At 48.2% G+C, this 22,188-nt stretch overlaps 1 protein-coding gene across 2 annotated transcripts in view; it reads left to right on the forward strand.

The window, feature by feature from the left end:
- The window catches only part of PDE10A (phosphodiesterase 10A), a 1,160,934-nt gene that overhangs the window by 964,931 nt on the left and 173,815 nt on the right, over positions 1-22,188 (forward strand). For both annotated transcript variants that reach the window (XM_085612212.1, XM_085612213.1), the window contains exon 19: positions 20,082-20,193. In XM_085612212.1, coding sequence (XP_085468338.1) covers positions 20,082-20,193 — 112 coding nt within the window. The remainder of the gene's footprint in view (positions 1-20,081; positions 20,194-22,188) is intronic.

Here is a 22,188-nt window from a genome sequence, read left to right on the forward strand (position 1 = left end):
AAGGCTGAGGAGGACACTTACAGGAACTGCAGGTGCAGGGGAAGTGGTCCTTGGCTCAACGACAAATGCACATAAACAGGTTGGAATTGAAAGCCATTTTCCTCTCTCTTCCGGCTTTCCTTCCTCGAATACAGGGGTCGTCGGTGTTGATCCAAATGGACAACACCACGATCATGTTCTATATCAACAAACAAGGAGGCACAAAGTCCCTAACTCTGTCTCAGGACGCCCAACAGTTATGGAACTGGCTGACGCTCTCCCGAATTTCTTTGACAGCGGAACATGTCCCCGGTCTCTGGACTACCTTAGCGGATGCTTTGAGCAGAACGACTGTCACGTGTGGGAGCTGGAACAAGAACAATTGGACAAGATATTTCCAATCTGATAGAGACTACTAGCCGCAGATTCCTTAACGTAGAATTATCCCCAGGCGTGAGACTGGACCCGGAAAACTTTCTTGCCCAGCATCTCTGCACGCCGGGGGGTGGTACCTCGCGACTCCGCCCAACGTCCTCCGCGGGCGTGATGTCAGCGAGGTCACATAAGCCCCACCCCTGCGTGCTGACATCAGTTTTCTTCTTTTCCGCGTCCAACGCGGACCCAGATCGTGTTTCTGGCATGTTTCAGGTCTTCTTTTTACGCTTAGTGTTTTCTTGGGTACAGTGTGCGAATGCCTTCGGGCTTCAAGATGTGCTCGTCATGCGCATGCCAGATGTCGGCGACGGATCCTCACCCCATCTGCATGTGGTGTTTGGGGGAGCACCACGATTCAACGGACTGCGAGGCATGTCAGCAAATGAAGCCGAAGTCCCGGTGGGAGCGTCGAATGAAACTCCTTTCAGAACGCATGTCCAGGTCGGTGTCGGCACCACATCCGTCCCCCCGCGGACGGCTTCAAGAACCACCGCTTCCGTCTCCGACATCGTCCTTCTCCCAGGCCCCAAGGGCGTCGCTCACCTGTTGGCAAGTGTCGCAGTTTGTTCCCGAGGCCCGGTCCCCAGCCTGTTGGGGGCGTGGGTTCTCTGCGGGTGGTGCGGCCCCGCACGTTCTCACCCTATCCGCCGTTCCCCGGCCAGAGCCCAGATGGAGGCCTATGCGGCGGTCTTGCAGGCCTCTTTGGCTCTTCCTTCTTCTCCTTCTCTTCCCGGGACGTCTGCGGATCCCTTGCCGCGTGTGGGGACTTCTGCGGCGCCAGCGGCTCTGGCGCCTAAAGGTTCGGATCCAGGTTCGGAGGATGTGGTGCCGTCGGGGTGCGGCCCTTCAGGGTTCCCTCCTTTGGACCACGGCGCCTCTGCCTCGCCTCAACCCCCCGCGGGGTTCCCTGTGGTTTCGCGGGAGGTTGCCGGGGCTCGGGTGTGTCCTCGAGTCCCCCTCGGTCCTCTGGGCAGGCGGCAGCCTTGTCCGAGGCCGAGGTGATGCCGCTCAGGCGCCGGCGGCTGCTGGCTCTGGCGGCGCTGTAGGGGTCGGGTGTGTCCCCGGCCCCCTCGTCCCTCCACACAGACGGCTGCCTCATCGGAGGTCGGGTCGATGCTTTTTCGGCGCCATTCCTTAGCCACCCCGGCTCCAACTCAGCCCCCCGCGCCGCTCATTGTGGCGGAGGTCGTTCCAGCGTCTCCTTCGGCGCTGCTCGACGTTGAAATGACACCGGTGGCAGACTCTACGGCACCGTGCCGACGTCGGGTCGTTGATTCATCTTCGGACGCCCCCTCTTTTCCAGAGGTTCAGCAGCTGTTTATTTCACATTCTCCGGTGACGGGTCACCGCGTTGTGGCTTTTTCCCTGGCGTCTTCTAAGGACGGCTCTTCGCTGTCACCGCGCCCGCAGTCTTAGCCGGAGGCGCCTCAGGTTCCCCATTCATCGGTCCCCCCTCCCCCTTTTCGAGCTTGGCCTTTCCTTCCTCCGGTTGGACTGGGGGACAGCCACCTTAGCTTGCAGCCGTCACCCACGGAGGAACTGCTTTCTCCGCCGCAGGGCCCTACGGAGGCGAGTGCTGCCTTCACTCGGGCTGTTTCCACGGCTGCAGGAATCTTGCGCATTGGCGATCCAGCTGCCCATTTCCCCACGGATCATCTGCTGGAGGTTCTCCATCAGGGCTCTGGTGGACGGGAGCTGCTTCTTCCATTCGAGGCTTCGCTCCACAATTCTCTTTTGGGGACCTGGGAGCGTCCTGCCACGGGACCCTGTGCCCCAGCCACTTTTGCACCGCCACCATCCTGCTCCACATGATCCTGTCTGTCTTTCCCTCCACCCTTCTACCAGGGGCCCTCTTTTACAGACTGCCTTTCCCTCCTTGCCATCGGTGTTGCCCCCCCCGTTGCGGGAGGCCCGCAGGTTAGATTCCTGGGGGAGCAACATCTTCGCCTCCTTCAGTGCTGCTTTGCGGGCCCTTAACACTCTGTGTGTTGGCCAGAGCCACTTCTTGCTTATGGGACTCGGCGAAGCCCCTTATGTCTTACACTTCTCAGGAGGGTGCCTGCGTTGATCTGCGGCACCATGTGTTGGATGGCCGGGATCTGGCGGTGTTTATTCTTCGCTCGGCTCTGGACGTTTCGGAGGTGCTTGGTCATACCATGGCTACTTCGGTGGCCCTTAGTCGCCATGCCTGGCTACGGGATAGTGTTTTCACTGAGAAAGTTAGAGAACGACTGGTTGACCTTCCCTTTGATGGCGCTCTGTTGTTCCTCGCCCCTGCGGATTCTGCCATTCAGAGGTTTCTTGCAGGGCTTCGCCCTCCTCCTCCTCAGTGACCTGACTGTCGGACTGTGTTTTGGGAGGTGTTCTCCTGTTGTTTTCCTGGGGCCTTGTAACGGGTAGCCCAGGTTGTGTGTTCTGTCTGGTTGATATGCCTTGGGCTCCTTTTGTTGGGCCCTTGGTGCTGTTGGCTGCTGGTCCGGTCCTTTGTTGACTTGTGGTTTTGGCTGTTGGTAAGCCCGGTAAACCCTGAGATTAGGCCTTCTGTCTCTTCTTCATTGGCTGCTTGGTAAGCCGTCTGTGGGTTTTTTTCTGCAGGTCTTTTTGTTTTGTCCTCTGCTGCGGAAAGTTTTTCCTAAGAAGTGTTCCCATGGTTCTTAGAACGTAACATACCCTATGTGGGGTACTTGTAGCTATTACGTAACCCTGGTATGTGTTGGGTAGGTGTGGTCACCCTTTCTGGTTCCTTGCTCTCCGTGGCGTCACGGTATGTCGCAGGTGCGTTCTTCTTGCCACTTGTCTTGGAGCAGCTTGCGCTAGGTCAGTCCTTCTCCTTGTCGCCACGTCGCTCGGCCGGTCTGGCCTGCTGTCTGCGGCATCCTGTTGTGGCGGTTCCGCACTTTTGTCCTGTGTTCTGGCTTGGTCCTTTGCATGATGTTCCAGAGGGTTTGGCTTTCCTTGGCCTCTTGTGTTCTGGTGGCCGGCTTGGGTCCGTCCTCCGTCTCTCTCTTATTTTCTGCCGGTTCCTCCACTTCTTCATGGTCAGTGTGTGTGTGTTTCTGGCCCGGCCCCTCCCTTGGGGTGTGTCCTAGTCCTCCCTGGCCTCTGCCTTCAGCTGGCGTATGCCTTTTCCTGGGTTCGCTGTTCCGTGGTGTTGCCTTTTTCTGGCGGCGCGTGCCCACGCAGGACTGCTTGATCTCCTCCACCGTTGTGATCTTGATGTGTTGCCCTGCGCCCCTGCCTCTGGTTCCGCTGGGGCTTCATGCAACGGTGCTTTTCTTCTTCTGCCTGTGCTGATGGCGGTGGCGCCGTTCCGGCCTTGCCCACTGCTTGCAGCCAAGTTGTTTTCAGCTCTTTCCTATCTCTGTGCATTTGTTTCTTCCGGTGGGCCCTGCCTCTGACTCTACCTCTTCTCACTGGGTTCAAGGTGGCCCTTGTGTTCCTTGAGGCTTTTGGGGTGCTGTCTGCCCCTGCGGGTTGTTGGGCGCTCTCCCTTGGTTAGGCTTAGGATATCCTGGCCTTTTCCTTCTTGTGCCATGTCCCCTACTGGGGCCCTGGTCTCTCCTGGTGGGGAGGTCCTCTCGCAGGCCCTCCTCCCTTCTGGGTATGGCTAGGGTATCTATTCTACGTTAAGGAATCTGCGGCTAGTAGTCTCTATCAGATGTACAAGTTACTTACCTTTGTTAACGAAGTATCTGGTAGAGACGAATCTAGCCGCAGATTCCTTCACGGCCCGCCCTTCCTCCCCGTTCTGCGAGGCCCCTCAGCTTGGTTTTCTGCGCTCGCCTCCCTCTGGGTGGCTTGTCTTCTGTGGGATCCTTTTCGTTTTCTGCCCGTCGGGCTTCCCTCCAGCTGGGTTCTCTCCAGTGTAGGGGCCTGCTTTTGCTCCTTTTCCCATTGTTGTTACAATTTACGATCCTCTTGCGGTCTTCTACGCTGGGGGTTCTTTTGCCTGTCCTTAGCCTCCTGCTCCTTTCAGAGGCTCTGGCCTTCCTTGACTGTGTAGTCTGGGGGGGGATTGCTGTTGCTCCTCTGTTCCGGGCTTGTGGCCCTTTGCTGTGTGGTCTATGGTTGCTGTCTCTCTCTCTCTTTCTCTTCCAGCACTTTCCACTGCTTGTGCCTCCTGCCTGGCTCTTGCCTTGGATCGCACGGTGGTTCTACGGAGGGGTGCCTTATGCTTTCCCTGCTGTGGCTTTACTGATGTGACCTTTTGGTACTTTTGTGCTGCCTGGTGCTACCACCTGGCTTGCACGGTTGTTCCTCCGAGGTGGTCTGCTCTCTTCCTGCGTTGGCTTTCCTGTTGTAGCCTCCTGGCGACTCGGTGCCACCTGATGCCGTTCCTCGCCTTTTCGTCCCTCTCTTTTTATTTCTGTTTTTTTCGCACACTGTTCCCATGCTCTCCTCAGTTTTGTTGTGATGGCTCCGCACGTGGCGTGGAAAGGTTCTCCGAAGCAAACTGATGTCAGCTCGCCGGAGTGGGGCATATGTGACCTCACTGACGTCACGCCCGCGGAGGACGTCGGGCGGAGTCGTGGAGTACCACCCCCCGGCGCGCAGAGATGATGGGCAAGAAAGTTTTCCGTGTCCAGACTCACACTTGGGGATAATTCTACGTTAAGGAATCTGCGGCTAGAATCGTCTCTACCAGACACATCGTTACCGAAGGTAAGTAACTTGTACATCTGGGGAAAACCAGCGCTGGACCTGTTTGCGACCCTGACCACCTCCAAATGCCGATTCTTCGCAAGCAGATGCCTTCTCCCAAACTCAAGGGGGAATGCTCTTTTGATGCGCTGGTCAGGGATATATGCATACGCTTTTCCCCCCATTCCTCTGATACCTAGGGTCCTCACGAAGATGAAGTGGGAACACTGCCGCATTTTGATGATAGCCCCCAGGTGGCCCAGACAGCACTGGTACACGGAACTCCTCCTAATGTTGGAAGCTCAGCCCATCCGCCTGTTGCCAAAACCAATGCTGTTGACCAAGAACAAAGGCCAACTATGTCACCCGGAGCCAGCTTCTCTACAGCTGCATGCGTGGCTCCTGAATTCTTCGAAATTAAAAATTTAAACACTGCGCAAGACTGCAAAGACATTATTGCCAAGTCTAAGGCTGACAGCACCAATAAAACTTACAGACTGAAGTGGAAGCGTTTTTGTCTATGGTGCAGGTGCAATGAAGTACATCCTTTTCTCTCTACTTCAGAAGAGGTCCTGCCTTATTTGCTCTCTTTAGCAAAGTCTGGTCTTGCACACTCGTCTGTTATAGTTCACCTGGCTGCTATATCAAGATACAGGCGATCGCCACATGCTCTGTCTTTATGGTCCTCAAGAATCGTAAAGCAATTTATGAAAGGACTGTTTAGAGCTTTCCCACCCATCAGAGCTCCACCCCAGAATGGTAACTTAATGTGGTATTATCTCAATTGCTAAAACAGCCATTTGAGCCCATTCACAAGGCAGATTTGAAGTACGTAACCTGGAAAGTGGCCCTTCTTCTGGCGCTCACGTCAACAAGAAGGGTTAGTGAAATACAGGCTTTTACCATATCCCATCCTTTCTTGCGCTTCACTGATCAAATGGTCATTCTTAGGACAAACCCTAAGTTCATCCCGAAAGTTCCTTCTCAATTCCATTTGAATGAGCCTGTCATTCTGAGAATTTCCTCCCCTAACCCTTCCAAGCCTGCGGAAAGAACACTCCACATTCTTGACCTAAAGAGACAAAGGACTAAGGCCATACGGAAGTCAAATCAGTTATTCGTAGCTTATGGTCAAAGCCGTCAGGGCACTGCAGTCTCTAAAGATACCATAGCCAGGTGGATAGCGAGCGCAATACAATTTTGCCACGACAAGGCTGGCAAGCCATTATCAAGGACTGTGAGAGCACACTCCACTAGAGCAGTTTCAGCATCAACTGCTCTATTTGCCATAGTGCCACTTGAAAAAAGCTGCAATGTGGAAAACGACACACTCTTTTACGCAGCATTACTGACTAGAGTCTGACGCGTCCATGGGACAGGCGGTACTAAGGAACCAGTTTTGCTAAGGTAAGCTTCTTTCAAGAGAGATTTTATTTGATGATGTTTTGGATACAGTATATGTATATTTTGATAGATCTCTGCATGGTTATTTTTCCTTTATTTGTTAATTACTACATGTATTCTATGCACTGTTTCATATTCAAACCATTGATCTTAAGATTAACATTGCATTAAGGATTTTTTTTAGCACTACCCACCGTCTACAAAGGTGCTTATTTGAAGGACATATACATGTATGCATTTTATGCATATATATATTCATGTGTGCGTGTGTGTGTCTGTGTGTGTGTGTGTATATTTTTGAGATCCAGTCAAGTGACCACTTTTTTGTAAGCACGCACTACGCACTTTGCCAATTAAGCACGCACTACGCACTTTGCTAATTATATGTTTTACTTCCATCTGTGAGCAAGGCTTGAACGCCGAAACGTCAGGAAATGGAAGCATGCTGTGCTGAGAAATGCCTGAATAAAAGCCTCTCGTTCCAGCATTGGGCCTCAGTTTGATGTTATCCTTGGTGGTATTTTGACGGGCTGACTCCGAGCCCGTTGTTCTGAGGCCGCCCTGAAGGGTCAGAGGCTCCGGTATCGGAGAATGTGGTGTCTGTATTCAAAACGAGGAGCAGGACCCACGTACGTGCCCCAGCCTACAAAGGAAAGCTAAAAAGCGAAAAGAGTGCACGTAATGGAAGGGATTCGTGATGGTTTACATCTCTCTACGATCTTGCTGGCAAGTGGGGTTTGCTTCAGGCACATTGCATAATGATTGCAACACTTAAGGATTACCAACTCACCTGACTTGTGTTTATTTACGAACCCACACCAACAACAGTGCGATTGTGATACAAGAGTATTGAATTCACAGGAGAAAGAATATGAGGACTTCCAAATTGTTACCTGTAAGAATTATCGCAATGCACTGTGGGACTTGTATTTTTGAGATCCAGTCATGTGACTACTTTTTTGTAAGCACACACTACGCACTTTGCCAATTAAGCACGCACTACGCACTTTGCTAATTATATGTTTTACTTCCATCTGTGAGCAAGGCTTGAACGCCGAAACGTCAGGAAATGGAAGCATGCTGTGCTGAGAAATGCCTGAATATATATATATATATATATTGCTGACATGCACTACTATTTTTGGGGACCCTTACAGACTGCAGGACTTCATTTACCAGCATCCTTGGCGTCTACTGCTCACAGTGATTGAAGAAAAAGGGCTGTGATTGGACACTTGAGTACCAATAGGAACACCACGAGCAGTATGTAAAGTCCCTGCACATTGCAACTAATTTTAAAACACAATGCTGGCAATGATGAAGGCATTCGCCGAAACGCGTCTGCCAGGTGTTTTAAGCTTGGATTTCTCTGTTTGGTGGCAATTAAACCTACCTGATCCGTCCAAAAGCATGTGTCGGACCCGTTTTTTGGCAAAGAGGCGGGTGTGGTGGTGGATATATATATATATATATATATATATATATATATATATATATATATTACCTACTGGCGGTCGCCAGTAGGTAGTTATAGTTAGGACCCCTTTTCCATAGGAAAACCTCAACATTCTATTTTGAATAACTTTGGCGCCGGTCGACGAATCCTCGCGAATTTTTCAAAATAGGTGGGGCGCTACGCTCCGCTCCTACCTTGAAAGTCTCGGGGGGATTCGTCAAGCGGGGGCTGAGATAAAAGGGGGGTCCCAAAACGCGTTTTTCCCATGCATTTTTCCATAGGACCTTTAGACACAGCTACAGCCCGAACGGCTGAACAGAATTACTTGAAATTTGGCAGAGAGGTAGTCCTCAGGTCAAGGAAGTGCCTTTTGTAGGTTTGGTGTAAATCTGTTCAGTAGATTCTGAGAAAATAGCATTTAAATCAATATATATATCTGTGGCAGCTTACCGTGCGCTTACGGTGCGCTTACGGTAAGCTTACCGTACGCGTACGGTGCCGTGCGCGAGCGCGATTCTGATTGGCTGTTGGATCATAGTAAACATTCGAATCGGTCGAAACCAGGAAGCGGCGGCCGCCATTTTCTCACTCGCACTGTCAGGGGGGTGAATAAAAAAGGTGGATAATGTGAAAAGGGGGCAGTCTCGACAGTTCCTGACCCCCTAGCCTTGGTCAGGGGGTCCCAGAAGGACCCTCAAGGGCAAAAATGAAATTTATTTTTTTTTCGAAAAATCGCCGTATGCGCGTAGCGTACGCGCACGGTGTAATCTGCGAAATGACGTCCAGAGCGCGTAGCGTCAGCTTACCGTACGCGTATCCTACAAGCGCATAGCGTCAGCTTACCGTACGCGCACGGAAAAAAATGCATAAAAAAAAAATTTGCATTTAAAAAACCGTACAAATTCACTGAAAAAACCATAGGTTTCACACACGTTATAGTTAGGAATTAGCATTTAAAAAACCTTGCAAATTCACTGAAAAAACCATAGGTTTCACACATGTTATAGTTAGTGGAAATTTTACTGATAAAAAACCAGTGAAATTGCCCCGTTATAGTTAGTGCTGGCAACTATAACTCACGCGACCGCAATCTTCTGCTGATGACGTGTGTCTTTATGAAAAAAAAATATTTGTAATATATGTATAGCTAAAAATGTATGGAAGAAGACATGGGCAAATAAGTGTCTAAATAAACTATTAGCATCAGCAGAGGATTGCGGTCGCGTGAGTTATAGTTGCCAGCACTAACTATAACGGGGCAATTTCACTGGTTTTTTATCAGTAAAATTTCCACTAACTATAACATGTGTGAAACCTATGGTTTTTTCAGTGAATTTGCAAGGTTTTTTAAATGCTAATTCCTAACTATAACGTGTGTGAAACCTATGGTTTTTTCAGTGAATATATATATATATATATATATATATATATATATATATATATATATATATATATATATATATATATATATATATATATATATATATATTTTGCTTACTATTCTGATTCAGGCATGTGAATCTATGAAAGATACCCCAATACTGGATAAGAAAAAAGTTACTTACCTGTAACTGCAGCTATCCAGTATTGGTATTTTTCATAGATTCACATGCAACCCACCCTCCTCCCCAGAGAGGCACCTCTACGAGTCAGTACTGACTACACTTGTGCTGGAAAATCTGAGGTACTCAGCCTCTCTTGGGAAGGTTCTAGGAGGTGCTGGCTGCTGATTGGTTGTTTTTTTAGTTTGGTCCTTTTTGTAAAAGGAGACTAATAGGCTATAGAGTACATGGTTGCCACCATAATAGCCTATGGAAATATACTATTTGCTATTTACTACTTTGTTATTTATGTACCGTGGGACTCTCACTATGACGAGGAATTATTCAGGCATGTGAATCCATGAAAGATACCAATACTGGATAACTGCAGTTTCAGGTAAGTAACTTTTTCACACCCATACCCCGCGGCTTGGTAAAATTGAGTATGAAGCCTGATACCTGGAAGTAGACCTCAAGCTCTTCTATCAATACCAGGACTGTGGGGTCTGGATTCGTTAGGAAGCAGAGGATGTCATCGGCAAATAAAGCAAGCTTATGTTGTACACCATCAACTACCACATCACTAATGGGAGGGTTAGCCTGAACTTTAGTTACAAATTGTTCCATCGTGAGAGCAAATATTGAAGGAAATAATGGACATTCCGAACAGGTGCCCCGTGTAAGCGGAATCGACTGGGAGAAGTAGCCATTGATTTTGAGCTGAGCGATAGGTTGCTGAAAGTTAGCCAGGGGAAATGTTTTCATTTTGGGTCCTAAAGTGGTTCTATCCAGGACCTTAGTGAGGTAACTCCAGTCTACCCATTTGTACACCTTCTCTGCGTCAAGAGAGAAGGGCCACAGGTTGATTTCGGCGCTCGGGTTCTTCCATAAGTGCCAGCCTCATGTTATCAGTGGCCTGCCTGTTGTTTGATGAAGCCTGCTTGCGTCAGAGCGATTATAGTGGACCAGATGTGTTGTAAGTGGGCAACCAGGATGGAAGTAAATAGTGTCCCATCACAGTTGAGGAGGGCAGTAGGCCTGTATAAAGGGCATGGTGAGGCGGGTTTACCCGGGTTTAGGAGGAGAGTAATTTGTGACTCCAACATGGTATCCGTGACCACTCCAGTTGTCAAGAATGAATTAGAGACTACTAAAGGATCTATCAGGAGAGAGGCATATGCTTTATAAAAGGTGACCTAACCTTTTCCGGAGTAATGTCATCCTCTAGAAGGCACAACGCCTCAGATCTGTCTGGGGGACATAGGTGCTCAGGTAGGCATTCTGGTGCTCGGCATCAAGCTGTTAGGCCTGATAGAGAATGTAGTAGTAACTGCTGAAGACCTCAAGGATCTCAGTCTCTCGACAGCAGTGACCATCATCATCCACTAGTTCCCCAGTGTGGTTACGGGTGGCACAAATGGGTAATTTATGCGCTAGGAGTTTGTCTGCCCAGTCCCTTTCCTATAGGTTTGGTTGACATACAGCGGCTTTTTAGCAGCCGAGTTCATTTGGAGATGTTCCAGCTCGCCTCTAAGGTGCTGCAGATCTCTCAAAGTCCTGTGGGAGCCCCCTTCCCTGTGTTGTGGCTCTGCCTGTTGTATCTGAGTCTCCAGCTCCTGCTGGTGAAGCTTGTTCGCCCTTTCAAAGGCCGCCATGTGGGATATAAGTTCCCTTTGGAAAACTGCCTTTGCAGTATCCCACAGAATCGTAGGCAACATGTTGCCCGTATCGTTTTCAGGAAAATAGTGTCTTTACTAGGATCGCAGATAACTGGATCTCAGAGCGCTACATCATTGACGATTCATGGACGAGATATTGGGCGCTGTGGAGCCACCAAGCTTAGCATCAACCAAGTAAGCAGAAATTGCACTGACAACAATTTTGGTGTCAACAAGGCCGGGCAATAAAGACCGGAAAATTAAGAAGCACTTAATTCTAGAATACGTCCTGTGGTCATTGGAACAGAACGTGTAGTCCTGCTCCTGGGGGTGGTGGTGGCGGCACCAAGCGTCCGTCAAAGTCCAGTCCAATGAACTGAGTCAGGGCTGCGGGTGGGTGAGGCTCATGTTGCTGGGGCTGAGAGCAGTCGAAGCAAGAGCCTAGGTTTGAATTAAAGCCACCTCCGAGCACTATATGGAAGTGGGAAATCCTTAGAAAAGAGATCAGTATAGTGCTCTTCCCTATCTCCATAGGGATGGTAGATGGAGGCTATGGACAGTTGTGTAAAACCAAACGTGCCCCATATGCCTATCTACCGTCCCTCATGATCCCTCTAGGTGCTGTCTAAGGTAAAGGGGAGGTCTCGTAGAGTAGGATAGCCACTCCCCGAGACTTACGTGTATAACAAGATTGGGTATATGGGTTTCTAGGGATGCTAAGTCTCATTTTGAGGCAAATCTGAAGCCGTCGACTGCTTCCCTGGAGAGTGATGTGAAACACTTGTGCACGTTGCCACTCGATACTGGGCAGAGCGGTGATATTGTAGAATGATTCCTCTACCCAAAGCACCCCATATTGGATCCCGGAGGCCTACTCTGCCAAAATAGATGCGCTGTTGAGTACACTCCTGTGGGCGGGGGGGGGGGTCCTCCATGTATAGCTTTGGCTGTGCTGCAACGATCCAAGTATGACGGCAGCATAGCACTCTCAAATATCTGATATAGACATCTAGCTGCAGATTCCTTAACTTTTGAATTCTCCCCAGGCGCCAGTCTGGATCCTGAAATTTTTCAGCAGTACATCTGCGCGCTGGGGGACTGTGTCGTATGGCTCCGCGATGACGTAGCCTCCAGTCATGATGTCAGTGGAGCCATATAGGTCCCCTCCAGCGCGCGGACGTCCGTTTCTTCTTTTCCGCGCTGTAACACGGAACCGGAGAAGCGGTTCCTTGGGTCGATTGTTTTCTTGACCTGCTTCAACACTTTGTGTCGCTGGAACAGTGTGCCTTTATCTGATGTCTACAGGTTTCAAGCCTTGTGGGTCTTGTAGCCGACATATGTCGGTGACGGACCTGCATACAATTTGTATGTGGTATTTAGGCAAGCACCACGGTGCCGAAAATTGTGGCTCCTGCCAGAAACTAAAACAAAGTCTTTAAAGGAGCGAAGTTTGAAGTTGATGGTGGCGGGTGTTTCACGATCCTCTGAGGCATCCCAGCCTCTGTCTTCCTCGTATTGGGAAAAGCGGGGTCAATCTAGGAGCCAAAGCTGGTCTGGAGGACGTCGTTCTCGGGGGTAGTCAAAAGGTAAGGGGCAGATAAAGTCACGACATTCTCAGACTTCACCACGTGGAGACTCCATCTGCCATGGCTCCTCCCACTCAATAGTTGACGAAGCCGTACATGACTCCACACCGCGTCTCCTCATGTTTCCAGGAGCTGGTGCGTCGATGGCTCAGATGAAGGAATATTATAATTCCCTGCACCTCATCTTCGGGACCCCATCTCCCTCTGGAGCGCCTTTAGGCCCCAAGGATTTGAGTTGGGCGCATTCGGAGGGTTTGCCCTCAATGAAGGTTGAGCTGTTGGAGTCGAGGGGTTGGCGCTGGTCGACATCAGCTGGGTCCGCTTTGGCGCAAGTCCACAGTCATTTGGGATCTCCGCCTACGACGCTGGACTTCCATCAGCCGACTCCGCTACTGACTTCGGCAGCAGCGGTTGAAGTTGCTTCTCTGCCACCATTTAAGCGCCATACGACATTGGATGCGGAGTCAACTATTCAGACTGAGAACGATAGGCAGATTTAGATTCCTTCTCACTAAGAGGTTGTGAAAAGACAGTCTGTGTTGATTGAGGCAGGGCCCTTTCAGCCCATTTCTGAGTTTTGTGTGCCATAGATGGAGGAGAACTGGCTGTCTCCTCTGGGAGAGGCTAGTGGCCTAGATTCTTCTCCAGCTTCAGGGTTGCTTTCTCCACCTGGCCTTGGCACGGAGGCAAGTTCCTCCTTTGCAGACATGCTAAGGAGAGTGGCTATAGTTTTAAACTTGTACTTCCTACGGTGCAAAGGTCCACAGTCCCTTTGATCGGGCACTTTTCCAGGGACAGACCGGGGAAGAACCTTTCATTCCGTTTGCAGAGGCCCTTTTTGACGTTTTATTAGGTACTTGGGCCAAGCCTGAGTTGGGGGCCTCAGTGGACCGAGATATTGCATGCAGACCCATTGCCTGCACCTGGCGACCCGGTTTGTCTTTATAGACACCCTTCTGCCTGTAGCTTGGGGACTCAGGTTGCGAGTTCTTCGCAGGATGTAAATTCTGTTCCTAAGACTCCAGTGGGTAAAGAATCTAGAACTCGTGATGCATGTGGTAAACACATCTTTCCTTTGGCAAGCTCAGCCGTGAGAACCACAAATACATCTTATGTGTTGAGGCGATATTCCTATGCTTTATGGAATTCGCTTCAGAATGTGTTGCCATCTCTTCCGGATAATGTCCGCTTGGAGATTGGGGATTTGATTAAAGATGGTCATCAGGCTGCTAGGCTTATCAAAAGGTGTTGTATGGACACTACGGACTGGGTCGTGCTATGGCATCGGCGATGGCATTAAGGCTTCAGGCTTGGTTGGCAACTTCGGGGTCCTCGAAGGCTATCCAGTCTACTTTGGTTGAAATCCCATTCGATGGTGCCCACCTTTTTGGGAGTCTAGCTGATGCTGCATTAAGACGTTTCCATGAAAGACAGAGGTCTTCAGAGTGATAGCTTTTCGTTGTTTGTTCCTCGTGTAACTTGTCTTATACTTTCAAAGTGAGTAAGCTTTGTTAATGCATTTCACATGTCCATTGTTGGTTTGACCACTTGGTGTCCTGCGAGAACAGATGTTTTATTCTCAGTACTATTTTTCCCTTTTTTTAGCTGGTTTTGAGTTGGATGACCCTTGGCCTCTGAGGATGAGCTTTGTGCTCAAGAGGTCATTGTCCAGAAACGTGTCTTCTTGTATGGATGATTTTCTGATGTAAGCTTATTTGAAGTAGTTCAGTGTGCTAAAATTTGCATAGTGTCGGCCTTTTGTTGTCTCTCATAGGTACATGTTGGTATGCCAGTGGTAAATCTGGTATATAGGGACGCTCTTGTCTTTACTTAAGGTAATCAGCGTAGTATGTCCTCGCTACTCTTGTGGTGTGCATATTTATTATGGCGCTGATGGATTCAGGGCCTACATTTTATATTCTTTTGAATACATGTTATTGTGGTTCATCCTTCATTAAAGTCTTCCTGGACTATGTGTTTTAGAGTGTAGGTTGTTTTCTCCATATGAGCAGACTGCATATCTACATTTTTATTATGTGTACTTCACTTTTTGGAAAATTGTTTGAGTAAACTCTGAGTTTGTCGTATTCTTTGAAAGACACAAGTTTTTTTGCCTTCTCTGTGGAGGGCATAGGTAATTCATTTGTTCATTCCAAGAACATATGGGCTGAACTCTATCTTACGCTGTGTGGTAAGTAGTGTTGGAAACAATCTGATGGAAACTTTAAGATGCAATTTCCCCACCTGTTTTCAGTCATACAATTTATGGGTGGAGTTTTTAGGTTTTATTAGAAGCTCTTCTTGTTATTCTCCCACAATGCTCTTTGCATCTGTCTGGAGGTTATTTACTACCTACATTTTTGGGTATGTATCTATTTTCACTGTGTTTTACAAGTCCATGAGAAATCATGGCTGTTGCTTCTTGAGGGGGGCTTGTGATCAAATTGTGTTTCGTATCACAAGTGTAGTTGCATGCGCTTGTTGCTAACAAGGATTCATTAGATATATTGTTTCCATGTAATACTGCACTACTAGGTGCGTTCCCTTTTCTTCTTTCGCTTGCCTTGGTATTTTGAGTATGCCCACGGTTTGTAGTCATGTTCAGACTTTCAGACCATGACACTAAAGGCCATGTAGGCGCAGGCTTTGTAGATACCTGTGGTCTTGTAGTAAATGTGGGCTAGCAATGCTGTATGTGTTGTCAGACCCCTCAGAGTCTATTGTGACACAATTTTATCTACATCATGTATATGTCCAGGTGATAAACCTCTGTGGGAATTTGTTTAAGACTGGCATCATTGATGAAGATAAATATTAAATTCAAACCTGTTAGTGTCATTTTAGTCTCCTTACAGTACATTATGTAACCTTAGAATGGTCATTTTGTTCAAACATTATTCTCAATACCATGGCGGTATTATTCATCTTTCTTTTGGTGTTTATTCATTTTGGTATAATGGAATGAGTCCTGAGAGTCCTTCTTTTGGATTTTATCAGGACAGTTCTTTCTCTGATGTTTCTTTATTGTTGTGAGGGGCAGATTACATGGCTTTTGTCTTGCACTCAGCCCTTTCAGTGAACAATTTTCTTTCCCCTTTGGGGATAGATGTTAATGTCTGATAACTGACAGATGGTTCTTTAGGTTTTTTCCCAATTTCATTCAAAGGCTGATTCTCGCAAGCCGGTAGGGTTGTTTATTTTGTATATGTTCTGTGACATTGATCATGGATTCTATGAAGAACCAAGCTCTTGTTCCGCTATTCCTACATACATTTGGTCAGTTGTTAGTTATGACAGACTGTTTTTTTTTTTTAGAAATTCTGTGTAGGATTGGTTTGCAGACCCTCCTCCAGGGGGTATAGCTATGGTATTTAATTCAAAAGTTAAGGCATCTGTGGCTAGATATCTCTATCAGATGTAAAAGTTATTTGCCTTCGCTTACGTAGTATCTGGTAGAGACACAGTCTATCCGCAGATTCTTTAACTGCCTGCCCATCCTCCCCACTCTGCAAATGTCCTATGAGGTAGGGGTTATACCCTTTTTTAGCACTAGTTTTATATACCGGTGATCACTATCTCAACTTATGTTAGGGCTCAGCAGACCACGTGGCCTATCACATAGGTTTGCTTAGATGTTACCATAACATCCATTTTCAAATGTGTGCAGTCGGTAGGGTGGTGGGTGTTCTCTATTTCCCACTGGATTGGTCATCAGTGGGTAGTGTTGATTTATTTGTTATTTGAAAGTCTTAGGTATATTCTTACCTTGCATTGACACTTTCAATATGTCACGTAATGGTGTGAATCTGAAAGAGACCATTAGTTATAGATTCCTTACCTTAAAATCACCCCCAGGCGTCGGACTGGAATCGGAGAATTTTTTTCGTAGCAGTACCCTAGCGCGTCAGTAGGTGGTGTCGGTCAACTCCGCGTTCGCTGTTGTGGTCGCCAGGATGACGTTGCGGTGTCTACTAAGACGCAGACCCTGCTCGCTGACATCAGTTCTTCCATTTCCACGCCAGCCAGCGCAGATCCGGAGAGAGCGTGCCCCAAGTCACTTTTTGACTAACCCTTTTTCGACTTTCGTTAACATCTTTTTTTGAGTCGAACGACTCCTGGTGCACAAGGGATGTCCAGCCATCAGCCTGGTTTCAAGCCCTGTGACTCCTGTCGCAGGTTGATGTCTGTAACCGTTCCGCAACTTGTGTGCCTTTGGTGCCTGGAGTGCGACCACGACCCGAAGTCGTGCTCCGACTTATGGGCCCTGAATCCGAAGTCTCCTATGCATTAAGATCTGGTATTCTTTGGCTAAAAAGGAACCTCCAATAGGACTGCGTGCCCACTCTAACAGGGCGACAGCAGCTACTACTGCTTTGGGACATGGAGTTTTGCTGGTTGACGTCTGCCAGGCAGCCACGTGGGCATCCCTGCACACATTTACTAAGCATTACTTCCTGGACAGCCTGGTCTGGAGAGACCGCTTTTTCGGTCATTCTGTTCTCTAGGACTTCCTGGGGTGCACTTAGTTCGCAGACCCTCCTCCGGGGTTGGTATTGCTGGGGTATCTATTCTAAGGTAAGGAATCTATAACTAATGGTCTCTTTCAGATGAACGAGTTACTTACCTTCGGTAACAATGTATCTGTAAGAGACATACTTTAGTTATAGATTCCTTACCGCCTCACCCATCCCCCCCCGTTCTGCGAACTGACTTCTAGGGATAGGGACTCCCTTATAGAGCCCTAGTTTTGTGCACCAGTGGTCAGTGTTTTGCATAGCTTTGCGCTTCTAGCGTGGAAAGACGTGTCAGAACTGACGTCAGCCGCAGGGGCGACGTCTAAGTAGACACCGCAACGTCATTCCGGCGACCATGACGCCAACGACTAACGCAGAGTCAACCGATGCCACCTACTGACGCGCAGGGGTACTCCTACGAAAAAATTTCGCCAGATCTAGTCTGACGCCTGGGGGTAATTCTAAGGTAAGAAATCTATAACTAAAGTATGTCTCTTACAGATACATTGTTACCGAAGGTAAGTAACTTGTTCTGCAACAAAAAGCTTGGTGTTGTTTTTATAGGTTTTATTTTGCTATTATCATGCCACTCATTACTACTGATGAATGGGCTATAGTGGTGAATGGTCTATAGAGTATAAGGTTTTGTTTCCCTTGCCTGGTGGTTATTCACCAGGGTGCAGAATTTCACGTAGCCCTGTGCTTCGTTGATTCTTTTGGGATTTTTCTTTAAAATCCACATTGGGTATTCATATATTATTTGTTGTTTCTTCTTTATTGATGTTCCATAGATTTTTTTTTTTTTTTTTTTTTTTGGCGCACTGTTTCCGCAACCGGTTTTTATAGTGGCTCCGCCTTCTGGTGCGGAAGGTTTCAAAGAAGAAACTGATGTCTGCGCACTGGAGGGGACTTATATGGCTTCACTGACGTAATGACCGGAGTCGACATCACGGAGCCGTATGATGCCGTCCCTCGGGGTGCAGAGGTACTGCTGAAAAATGTCCGGATCCGGACTGGTGCCTGGGAAGAATTCAAAAGTGTATAAATCTGCAGCTAGGCTGTTCTTTACCAGATATTACATTATCTAAGGTAAGTAACTTTTACGTTAGGGAGTACTATGAGGCAGCCCAGGTTAGTGTGGTAAATGACTGGGCATACGTGGAGTAGGATGACCCAGCTTTCTGCATACAGACGTGTGGGGGGCAGGCACAGCAGCTTACTCCGGAGTGTGAGGCTCACTGTTCGATACCCGGTACCGGGAGCAGCTCAGCATCATGTGACTCTGGGCAATAGCTTGCTTAATCTCCCCAACAGCCCGAAACCTTAAGGGGTGGTATGTTCGCGCTTTACAAATATGGAATATTATTATAATAAATATTGTTAGACTGGGTATGGGCAGCAACAGCTATCTGCAAGCTTTATATGGGGGAAGACTGTTTCCCAAGGTGCAGCCAGCGACGTTGACGGTGGTCCATATGTGGAGATGGCTGAATAGGGAAATACAATGGAATAAGAGTCTGACCCTGAAGACACCGCTGTGGGATTGAGCCAGACTGGGGCTTGCAGGCACATGGCAGGGATTCCAGAGGTGGCATGATATGGGGCTCTCTGCACTGGATGAAGTGTGGGATGCGAAAGGGATAGTCCCATTCGATCACCTGCGGAGGGAATATGAAATGTCCATGACACAATGGCTCAAGTTTAGACAGCTGAGACATGCGTTGCAGAGGCGCATAACCAGGGGGGGAGGAGACCCAGGAGTCCCCATTGGAACGGAGGTTGCTGGATTGGATTGTCCACACAAATGCAATCTCGTTGACATATGGGACACTCCTGAGAAACAGGCAGGGACACTAGGGAAACTACAGGAGCGCTGGGAGCAGGACTTGGGGATGTTGGGTGAGGACTACTGGGCTACAGCACTGGGCTTCATTTCAGAGGTGGCGATTAAGGCATCGTATTGGCTAATTCAGCTGAAAATCCTTTCATAGAACATACTATACGAGAACCTTGCTGGACAAAATGGGTAAGACGGTACATTGTACAGGGTGTGCCTTTTTGGGAGAAAGTTGCTGACACACTGGGGGCAGTGGTTGGGGGCGCGTTGAACTGGTGCCCAAGTTTGCAATATTGAGGGTCTGGGATCACGGGGATACGAACAGATATGAAAAGATCCTAGTGAATGTTGGTTGTATAGAGGCAGACAGAGTCAAGAGATGGGGCAGCAAAATCTCACCAGCGTGCAGACTTGGGAGACCGGGTTTGACAGATGCATACACATTGAGAGTTGTATAGGACAGAAGTTAACAGCGCAAATGTGAGAAGATTTGTGGAGGGGTCAGAAATTGGCAACTTTGGTATCCTGCAGAGCAACTGGGATAAAAGGTGAAGGGGGACATAAAGGCATAAGCGCACTTGAGAAGGTGAGGCAGTGAGGGGAGGCAAGCATGCACACACTCTGTTTCGGGATGGGGAAGGGAAAAGTTTCTCCTTGGCTAGAGATATGTATGTGTACGGGGTCTTGGCTATATGTATTCTACAAAGGATTTTTTGGTTGTTGGGTTAGTGAGGATGGGAGGAACTGGGGCTGGGAATGTTGTTAAAGAAGCGTCAATATATTTTTGACTGTTATTTCTTCATCTTTAAATAATAATAAGAAAAATATATTGTAAAAAGAAAAAAATGAATCTAGGAACATTTGTCCTTAATAAATGACCATATTAAGTGCCACTGTCTACCAGTCTAGTTGATAAGGATGTTACATTATGAATCATGTGAATACCATTGATGTGTGTAAGGGACTTAAAAACACGCTTTAGTGACTATTACAAATGGTGTTTTGACAGTGCGATGTTGTTTTGGTTTAGGGAACGTTTGATCGGTTTGCTGATGACCGCTTGTGATCTGTGCTCTGTCACAAAGCTGTGGCCAGTGACCAAACTGACAGCGAATGATATTTATGCAGAGTTCTGGTCTGAGGTACGTATGCTCCCTACAACTTCATTTCTGCGCATGTTTGAAACAAAAGTTTGCACAGGGACGTGGATGTAGAAACTGTTATTTTTTTCTTCAAGTCTTCATTACATTTTTGGATAACTATGGAAATTATTGGTAAATATAGGACGTGATCCTGTCTTGTACTGTATGTGTATATATATATATTACCTCCTAGTTAGGACCTATTTTCCATAGGAAATCCGCAACATTCTATTCCCAATACCTTTGGCGCCGGTTGACGAATCTTCGCAAAATTTTCAAAACCTTTGGCCACCTCCGGTCCGCTCTTATCCTGAAAGTCTCGGATTGATTCGTCAAGCGGGGGCCGAGAAAAAAGAGGTGTCCCAAAACGTGTTTTCCCCATGCAATTTTCCATAGGAATCTTTAGTCGCAGCTACAGCCCGAACTGCTGAACGGAATTACACCAAATTTGGCAAAAAAGTAGCCCTTGGTCGTGCCTTTTGGTTAAATGGTGTAAATCCGTTCAGTAGTTCCTGAGAAAATCAAAAGTAACAATATTATCTATGGGCGCGGTGGATCTGCGCACCCTGCCGAGCACGAGCTGTATGCTAATTGGCTGTCAACACTCCAAACCAGGAAGTGTTGGCAGCCATCTTGTGCCTCGGTAGAACCGAGGCACAAGAAAACAGAAGGAAAAACGCGCTTAACGCAAAAAGGGGGCAGGGTAGAAACACTCTGACCCCCTAGGCCTGCTCAGGGGGTCCCACAAGGACCCCCAAGGCCCAAAAATATATATATATATTTTTTAAACGGCAGGATGTGCTCAGGGTGCGCGGATCCTGCCGATTTAAAAAAAAAAAAAAAAAAGCCTGCGCATCTTTGGTAAATAGCCCCCGGGGGGGGGCTAAATCCCGGGGGCAATAGTTATTATGTAAAGGGGGGCCCAGAGGGGCCCCCCCAGCCCTGGGGACCGCCACCCCCGGGGCTTTTCTTAATTATGTGCGGGGGGCTCTCAGGCCCCCGCAACCCCAGGGACCGCCACCCCCCAGGGCTTCTTTAAATTAGTTGAGGAGGGGCTCTCAAGCCCCCCCAGCCCCGGGAACCGCCAACCCCGGGGGTTTAAGTAATGAATAGCGGGGGGCTCATGGCCCCCCCACTGCCCCAGGGACCGCCACCTCCCGGGGCTTTATTTAAAAAAGAATACCCTGTGTGGGGGTGTAGGAAGGTGGATATCTGACTATGGTTACCCCCAACTTTTTGCCTAGTGTCTAGCTGGTTTTTCGACTTAGTTGGCCTGAGATCCTGCCATTCAGGGTCTCAGGCTGTCTGCTCTCTCTTTAAAATGGACTCCATGTACCCTAGGTACATTCCCAATTGGTAAGGATCACCTTATTGGACCCTGTACAGTGTACCCTAGGTACCCAGGGCATAGGTGTACCCTAGGCCTCCCAGGGGCTGCAGCATGTATTATGCCACCCCTGGTCTGGCCTTCCAATCAGACACAACTGGCTGATCACTCAGCTGGGGCAAGGTCGTGTAATCACCCCTTGCTTAGATATAGTATGCCTATATCTACCCTTATATATAGACACATGTGTACCTATCAGTCACTCCTATGGCAGGCCTTAACAATCCTGGAGGCAGAGTGCTTGGTAACATGTGAGATGGTGCTCTAGCATGAGCTGAGCCTGTCTGCAGCTTTCGGAACCATGTCCTTATAGCTGTTCTATGATATAGCCTACCATATACTCTTAAAGTGCCTTATAATCTTAAACGGTTATGGTAACTATGGTTTGGCTTTATCAAAACATGCCGTGTAAGGTGTCTAACACTTTGGAATAATACCCCCATACCATTTCTGGTGATGAGGATATTATTCCTCCCTTCTAGAGGGAGAGACATGTTAAAATCCTACTTTGCTGTTTAACTCTAACCAAAGCCTCAGCATCACAAAATGGATGCTGCTGCCACAGACACGAGTCTGACCTCCTGCTGCTGGGAGTGATCCTGGCAAGG

Source organism: Triturus cristatus, chromosome 6 (assembly GCF_964204655.1).
Source record: "Triturus cristatus chromosome 6, aTriCri1.1, whole genome shotgun sequence".
Classification (NCBI taxonomy): Eukaryota; Metazoa; Chordata; class Amphibia; order Caudata; family Salamandridae; genus Triturus; species Triturus cristatus.